This window comes from Oncorhynchus mykiss, chromosome 8 (genome assembly GCF_013265735.2).
Source record: "Oncorhynchus mykiss isolate Arlee chromosome 8, USDA_OmykA_1.1, whole genome shotgun sequence".
NCBI classification, from domain to species: domain Eukaryota; kingdom Metazoa; phylum Chordata; class Actinopteri; order Salmoniformes; family Salmonidae; genus Oncorhynchus; species Oncorhynchus mykiss.
Window position 1 is genome coordinate 65,691,486 of NC_048572.1, and position 9,196 is coordinate 65,700,681.

At 41.3% G+C, this 9,196-nt stretch overlaps 1 protein-coding gene across 1 annotated transcript; it reads right to left on the reverse strand.

Moving 5' to 3' along the window:
- LOC110529129 (cerebellin-2) lies at positions 1-1,290 on the reverse strand. The gene is made up of 3 exons (XM_021611268.2): positions 992-1,290; positions 781-900; positions 1-690 (listed from the first exon to the last, which is right to left on the reverse strand). Exons 1-3 carry the CDS (start codon positions 1,241-1,243, stop codon positions 493-495), a joined length of 570 nt encoding a protein of 189 aa, XP_021466943.1. The 5' UTR covers positions 1,244-1,290; the 3' UTR covers positions 1-492.
- Between the last annotated feature and the right edge of the window lie 7,906 nt (positions 1,291-9,196).

A 9,196-nucleotide genomic window follows, 5' to 3' on the forward strand; every position in this document is an offset into this window, starting at 1 on the left:
TCAGTCGTCTTTATTTAGAGGTTAAACTGTTCAGTACATAATCTCAATGTGCAGAATAGGTCCAATTGCCAGCATGAGGAGGAAATAGTTTTTATTATTACAGTATTTCAATTACACTACTGCAACAACGTTGATACCAGAGACAACATTCAATCGCCACCTGTTGGCTCGATGCGCTTTCAGCACCACTGACAGCTACCGAGTAGATCTGTGTTTGCGGATTCAGGACCTTGGATAGCCACTGAATGAGTGCAACTGACATTCGCTTGAACAGGTTACTTACTATAATATTGAACTAGTTTATATAATATCATACCAACAATCAGTCACATTCAGCAATACAAATCCCAACATTATAGCACAGAATAATTTCATCATAAATGACCAAAATAGCCTACTTTATCTCATTCAGTTATACATTTCTTCATAATTAAAGTCCAAAGAAGGGTGGCCAACGTCCTTGAATAAAATAAGAATCACTTGATTTGAGACTTAGAGTGGAAAAACCAAGAATCCAGAAAACGTGGAGTACCTCCATCCACCCATTAGATTTCCCCGCTCAAGCTTTAAGTAGAGTTTGTCCTCCCGTTCCATTTGCAGAAGAACTGAATTGCTCGCAGCCTCTCGAGTAACATCCTGGTCCCCGGCGAAAGCTGATATGATAGGGTATTCGTTGTGCATCAAGTTCACCTGCAGAATGCAATGCCATGGATATGTGATACAAAAAAAACAGTCCACAATTGGTGTCTCAACTAAATCAAGACCTCTCTGTGCGCTCACCTGTATAGTCTGCCGGTTGTAAACCTTCACCACATGGAAGCTGAAACTGTAAATGCCTCTTCTTGGTGCTTGAAATACACTTGCTTGCAGATCAAAATGGTTGCCAATGTTTACTAACAACTGAAAAAAATACAAATAAATAGTACACACTAACATTATGAAGATTATGCTAATTTGTAAACACAAATAATGGACAGAATTAATCCCTGACCTGATCAAAGTAGATGGTCAGAGACGTATTGCTCATATCAGAAGGTTCGTGGTTGGTTCCTCTGAGCGCAGAGAAAGCCACTTTAGCGTCGCCTGCCCGGACAGATATCCCAAACGAAGAGGTGAACGCTCTCTCTGCAGACGGGTTCGCATCACAAACCACCAGACACTTTCCCTCCAAAACAAGAGGCCCCGTGTCATTCTGTCCCAACGAAAAGGCAACGCCAAAACCTAGAAGCACCAACGGCAGCATGGCACAAGATCGACTGTTACAGTTTATGGGGTGCGACTGCTCTGCTTCAGGCAATCAGTCCCCCTTCACCCCTCTCTCTCCTTACTCACACATACACACACACACACACAGTATGCATAGTGCAGTGTCAATGTTGTGATATGAGTTACACTTGCACCATCAAGTGGCTGACAAATGCAACAAACATGTAGGCCTGCAAGTTTCTGTCTATATAAAAGGAGTTGACAATATATGGTAGTAACAGTCTGTTCTCAAACAACGTTACCCCTCAGTTTGGCCCCAGTCGGGCTCTGAAGCCTTCAGCCAGTCTGCAGACTTTCATTGTCTCTGTGTGTAGGTATAACACAATGTTCTGACATTCATAGAATGTCCAATGCAGACTGATCTGTATTATATCACATTTACACTCAATATGACCTACTTTTTATTCTTAAAATGATTGCTTACCATATTGAAACAGATGGCATGTCTGGCAATAACTTTGTTTCTTCTCAAATCTCTGAAGTCTATTAAAACAAGACTTCAATCTCTGGTTTTGGATTAGCTCCATAATAATCATGTAAATTACATGATTGTTTAGTGGGGAGAGTGGAGGGACTCCTGAAAGATACACCACACTTGCCCTGATATTCCAAGCTTGCTGCAATTGCATGTGGCTCCATACAGATAATATTGTGTAATTACAGATGTGATACTTAGTGTACATGCAGGGGTCTCGGATTGGCTAGAGACTGTGCATGCAGGGGTCTGCACCAGCGCTCATGGCTATCTTAGGTTGTACCGGTATATCAGATTAGCTCAATCACCAAGTGATCAGCCTCTGAGTATCACAGAAACACTTTGAATGATTAACAAAAACATTTGCATAACAATTGGCTATGGATGAAATTTAACAAATTAGCTGTTCAGAACATGAAAAACATCTATAGTACCAGTCAAAAGTTTGGACACGTCCCGTTGGCATAAAGGGTCGGGAGACAGGAATGCGTAATAGTTTTTTTTATTTACCCAAATTTACAAAGACCAAACAAACAAACACGTATACAAAACATAGGGTTGAGACCCAAACAAAAGAGCGATGAGTACCTCAAATAAATACACTGGGGCGAGACCCGTAACATACACACACACAATGATTCCACACGGGACAAAACCCGTAATCATCTGCACACAACAAGTGGCACGGAAGCCAAAACAACGAAGCACACGACCAACGGACATTGTAACAAGAATCGACAGGACAAATGGTGAACAAAGGGCCCACTTATACAATTACTAATCAATGGGAATAGGGGCCAGGTGTGCGTAATGACAGTTTCTGGAAGGATCCGTGACAGACACAGCTACCCATTCAAGGGTTTTTCTTATTTTTACAATTTTCTACATTGTAGAATAATAGTGAATACATCAAAACTATGAAATAACACAAATGGAATCATGTAGTAACCAAAAAAGTGTTAAACAAATCAAAATATATATTATATTTTAGTTTCTTCATAGTAGCCACCCTTTGCCTTGATGACAGCTTTGCATACTCTTGGCAGTACAGAGAGATCCTTCAGGAAAACCTGCTCAAAGCACTCAGGACTTCACACTGGAGCGAAGGTTCACCTTCCAACAGGACAATGACCCTAAGCACACAGCCAAGACAACGCAGGAATGGCTTCGGGACAAGTTTCTGAATGTCCTCAAGTGGCCCAGCCAGAGCCCAGACTTGAATCCGATTGAACATCTCTGGAGAGACCTGAAAATAGCTGTGCAGTAACACTCCCCATCCAATCTGACAAAGCTTGAGTGGATCTGCAGAGAATAATGGGAGAAACTTCCTAAAAACAAGTGTACCAAGCTTGTAGACCCGAGGCTGTAATTCCTGCCAAATGTCCTTCAACAAAGTACTGAGTAAAGTGTCTGAATACTTATGTAAATGTGATATTTCTGTTTCTTAATTGGTATAAATTTGCAAAAATCTCTAAAAGTCAGTTTTTGCTTTGTCATTAGGGGGTATTGTGTGTAGATTGATGAGGGGGAAAACTATTTAATACATTTTAGAATAAGGCTGTAACATAACAATGTGGAAAAGGTGAAGGGGTCTGAATACTTTCCAAATGCATCTTACTAAATGGAAGGAGACAGATTGACGTTTACTATGTTACGTCTACGCCTGAGTCCAGGTTGAGTGTGCAGCCTCTGCAAATTGAAGTTAAGACTGCACATTTAACTGCACAAACCGAAGGATCTAACTACACAAGCATACATTCAGACAATGGCTGGTCGTAAAATTCTTCCATTCCCACTTCGATGTCCACGAGGGATCTAGATCTCGCCTGCAGGACTCTCAGGACATTTTCCACCTGTGCTGTGGTTGTGGGGACATAAGGTAGACACCCTTCTCAAAGCAGGTGCAACAAATGGTCCTGCAACAGCGTAGAACGCTAGCTATGACCCCCAACAATCCCAGTTACGATAATTTCTAAACTTTTTTGAAGCCTCTGTCTTTAGCATTAACGTTAAATTAAATCGCCTCCGTTTCCAGTAGATTGGGTTGTGTCATGACTCGCTACTTTGGATCAATGATGGTTGACGGCTGCGAGCTGCTGGAAACGAATCCTCCCACAGTAGCTACTCATTCAAGGACATGCCTTGATAGCTACATCAAGAACATGTAGAAATTATGAGACTATACTCTGAAAGTACACTTAAACACGGGGAATGTAGCTAAATTAGAAAATAGCGAACTGGCATGACATTTAAAAGTCAAACAAGTCAAAAATACTGTATTACAAGTGAAACCTCGTTCTGCACCAAGGTGTGCTGCACATCGTTTGTCCCGAATTGATACAACATGCACTTTCCTTAGTTCCTAATTCCACTCAATCGACTTGCTTTTTCCTTTTCACAAACGTTTGGTCAACATACAACCCTTTTACAAGCGCCAAATGTGTTACAAAACCAAGCTTTTAGTAATATAATGTTGATATACAATTAGAGAATACATTTGTTAGTTTAATAACAAAACAGAAGTATTTGCAGATAAATGATAACTGAAATTAATACACACTGTATAAATACAAACAACACCATGCAACAACAAAAAGCTAAACATTAAATCATAACAGGTGCAAACACATTTAGATTGACTGTGTACAAGAAACATATACAAGAGGTAATATGGATAAATTAAAACACTACATATTCACAACATACATGAATTAAAATCAAGGGGACATCAGAGATCAAATCAGCATGTTCTTTTCTTTTTTACAAAGAAAAAAAAAAATCACAACCCACAATGATATGCCATGATATTACTTGTCTGAATCCAAGCAGAACAAAAAATATGTACAGTGCATTCGGGAAGTATTCAGACCCCTTGACCTTTTCCACATTTTGTTACATTATAGCGTTATTCTAAAATTGATTAAATAGTTTGCCTTTTTTTTGCAAATAATAAAAAAAAAAACCTTAAATATCACATTTAAGTATTCAGACCCTTTACTCAGTACCTTGTTGAAGCGCCTTTGGCAGGGATCACAGCCTTGAGTCTTCTTGGGTATGATGCTACAAGCTTGGCACACCTGTATTTGGGGAGTATCTCTCATTCTTCTCTGCAGATCCTCTCAAGCTCTGTCAGGTTAGATGGGGAGTGTCGCTGCACAGCCATTTTCAGGTCTCTCCAGACATGTTCGATCGTGTTCAAGTCAGGGCTCTGGCTGGGCCACTCAAGGACATTCAGAGACTTGTCCCGAAAACACTCCTGCATTGTCTTGGCTGTGTGCTTAGGGTCGTTGTCCTATTGGAAGGTGAACCTTCGCCCCAGTCTGAGGTCCTGAGCGCTCTGGAGCAGATTTTCATCAAGGATCTCTTTGTACTTCGCTCTGTACATCTTTCCCTCGATCCTGACTAGTCTCCCAGTCCCTGCCACTGAAAAACTTCCCAACAGCCTGATGCTGCCACCACGATGCTTCACCGTAGGGATGGTGCCAGGTTTCCACCAGATGTGACGCTTGGCATTCAGGCCAAAGAGTAAAATCTTGGTTTCATCGGAGAATCTTGTTTCTCATGGTCTGAGAGTCCTTTAGATGCCTTTTTGGAAAACTCCAAGCACGCTGTCATGTGCCTTTTACTGAGGAGTGGCTTCTTTCTGGCCACTCTACCATAAAGGCCTTATTGGTGGAGTGCTGCAGAGATGGTTGTCCTTCTGGAAGGTTCTTCCATCTCCACAGAGGAATTCTTGGAACTTTGTCAGAGTGACCATCGGGTTCTTAGTCACCTCCCTGACCAAAGCCCTTCTACCCCGATTGCTCAGTTTGGCCTGGAAGCCAGCTCTAGGAAGAGTCTTGGTGGTTGCAAACTTCTTCCAATTAAGAATTTTGGAGGCAACTTTGGTCTTGGGGACCTTCAATGCTGCAGAAATGTTTTGGTAACCTTCCAAAACATCGACATAATCCTGTCTCGGAGCTCTACAGACAATTCCTTTGACCTCATGGGTTGATTGTTGCTCCGACATGCACCATCAACTGTGGGACCTTATATAGACAGTTGTGTGCCTTTCCAAATCATGTCTAATCTATTGAATTTACCACAGGTGGACTCCAATCATGTTGTAGAAACATCTCAAGAATGATCAATGGAAACCGGATGCATGTGAGTTCAATGTTGAGTCTCATAGCAAAGGGTCTGAATACTTATGTAAATAAGGTATTTCAGTTTTCAATTTCTTAAAATGTTTTCGCTTTGTCATTATGTGATATTCTTCGTAGATTGATGTGAAAAAAAATATGATATCCATTTTAGAATAAGGCTGTAACGTAACAAATGTGGAAAAAGGTATGTAGTCATTTGTGGATGTCCATCATACATTTCTTATGATATGTTTCGAATTGCATTTCATATGATATGTTTCGAATTGCAATTCATATGATATATTTTGAATTGCATTTCATATGATATGTTTCGAATTGCATTTCATATGATATGTTTCGAATTGCAATTCATATGATATATTTTGAATTGCATTTCATATGATATGTTTCGAATTGCAATTCATATGATATGTTTCGAATTGCATTTCATATGATATGTTTCGAATTGCAATTCATATGATATATTTTGAATTGCAATTCATATGATATGTTTCGAATTGCATTTCATATGATATGTTTCGAATTGCAATTCATATGATATGTTTCGAATTGCAATTCATATGATATGTTTCGAATTGCATTTAATATGATATGTTTCGAATTGCAATTCATATGATATGTTTCGAATTGCAATTCATATGATATGTTTCGAATTGCATTTAATATGATATGTTTCGAATTGCAATTCATATGATATATTTTGAATTGCAATTCATATGATATGTTTCGAATTGCATTTCATATGATATGTTTCGAATTGCAATTCATATGATATGTTTCGAATTGCAATTCATATGATATGTTTCGAATTGCATTTAATATGATATGTTTCGAATTGCAATTCATATGATATGTTATGAATTGCAATTCGCACAATATGTAACGAATTTTAAATACTTATCTTCACGAATTCCAATGTGTCGTGGCTAACATTAGCTAGGTTAGGGGTTAAGGTTGGGGAAGGGTTAGCTAGCATGTAGCCAGCAGATCCGACCCACTTGCTTAAAGCTGCACTAAGGTCAGACAGGCTTCCTGTCTACATTAAAGGGATAGTTCGGGATTTTGGCAAGATGACCTAGTGGATACAGTTTTTAGGTCTCTGCGTGCAATTTTAAGGAAGTTGCTAACTAGCATTAGCACAATTGCAAACTACTGTTAGCGCAATGACTGGAAGTCTATGGTAACTGATAGCATTCCTTCATACTGGATGCAGAGATATAGGTCGTGTCTACACTTGACACTGCTATCAGAATACAAAGAGCACATGGAAAAGACAGTCTAGGGCCTCCCGGGTGGCGCAGTGATCAAGGGTGCTGTACTGCAGCGCCAGCTGTGCCACCAGAGACACTGGGTTTGCACCCAGGCTCTGTAGTAACCGGCTGCGACCGGGAGGTCTGTGGGGCGACGCACAATTGGCCTAGCGTCGTCCGGGTTAGTGAGGGCTTGGCCGGTAGGGATATCCTTGTCTCATCGCGCACCAGCGACTCCTGTGGCAGGCCGGGCGCAGTGCATGTTAACCAAGTTGCCAGGTGCACGGTGTTTCCTCCGACACATTGGTGCGGCTGGCTTCCAGGTTGGATGCGCACTGTGTTAAGAAGCATTGCGGCTTGGTTGGGTTGTGTATCGGAGGACGCATGACTTTCAACCTTCGTCTCTCCCGAGCCCGTACAGGAGTTGTAGCGATGAGACAAGATAGTAGCTACTAAACAATTGGATACCACGAAATTGGGGAGAAAAGGGCTGATTTTTTATTTTTTTATTTAAAAAAGTCTAGACGCACAAAAGTTGCTTTGTGGTCTGATTGTGTTCAGATCTGGCTGATCACTTCGGGTGGTGGTTATGGATGCATTGGTTATGGAAGCATTGTATGCAAATTTATCCTCAGTCTGGGTGCAATCAGGCTACCAAAAGCACATACAGTGGGGCAAAAAAGTATTTAGTCAGCCACTAATTGTGCAAGTTCTCCCACTTAAAAAGATGAGAGAGGCCTGTCATTTTCAACTATGACAGACAAAATGAGAAGAAAGAAAATCCAGAAAATCACATTGTGGGATTTTTAATGAATTTATTTGTAAATTATGGTGGAAAATAAGTATTTGGTCACCTACAAACAAGCAAGATTTCAGGCTCTCACAGACCTGTAACTTCTTCTTTAAGAGGCTCCTCTGTCCTCCACTCGTTACCTGTATTAACGGCACCTGTTTGAACTTGTTATCAGTATAAAAGACACCTGTCCACAACCTCAAACAGTCACACTCCAAACTCCACTATGGCCAAGACCAAAGAGCTGTCAAAGGACACCAGAAACAACAGACCTGCACCAGGCTGGGAAGACTGAATCTGCAATAGGTAAGCAGCTTGGTTTGAAGAAATCAACTGTGGGAGCAATTATTAGGAAATGGAAGACATACAAGACCACTGATAATCTCCCTCGATCTGGGGCTCCACGCAAGATCTCACCCCGTGGGGTCAAAATGATCACAAGAACGGTGAGCAAAAATCCCAGAACCACACGGGGGGACCTCGTGAGTGACCTGCAGAGAGCTGGGACCAAAGTAACAAAGCCTACCATCAGTAACACACTACGCCACCAGGGACTCAAATCCTGCAGTGCCAGACGTGTCCCCCTGCTTAAGCCAGTACATGTCCAGGCCCGTCTGAAGTTTGCTAGAGAGCATTTGGATGATCCAGAAGAAGATTGGGAGAATGTCATATGGTCAGAGAAACCAAAATATAACTTTTTGGTAAAAACTCAACTCATCGTGTTTGGAGGACAAAGAATGCTGAGTTGCATCCAAAGAACACCAAACCTACTGTGAAGCATGGGGGTGGAAACATCATGTTTTTGTGGCTGTTTTTCTGCAAAGGGACCAGGACGACTGATCCGTGTAAAGGAAAGAATGAATGGGGCCATGTATCGTGAGATTTTGAGTGAAAACCTCCTTCCATCAGCAAGGGCATTGAAGATGAAACGTGGCTGGGTCTTTCAGCATGACAATGATCCCGAACACACCGCCCGGGCAACGAAGGAGTGACTTCGTAAGAAGCATTTCAAGGTCCTAGAGTGGCCTAGCCAGTCTCCAGATCTCAACCCCATAGAAAATCTTTGGAGGGAGTTGAAAGTCCGTGTTGCCCAGCAACAGCCCCAAAACATCACTGCTCTAGAGGAGATCTGCATGGAGGAATGGGCCAAAATACCAGCAACAGTGTGTGAAAACCTTGTGAAGACTTACAGAAAACGTTTGACCTCTGTCATTGCCAACAAAGGGTATATAACAAACTTTTGTTATTGACCAAATAGTTATTTTCC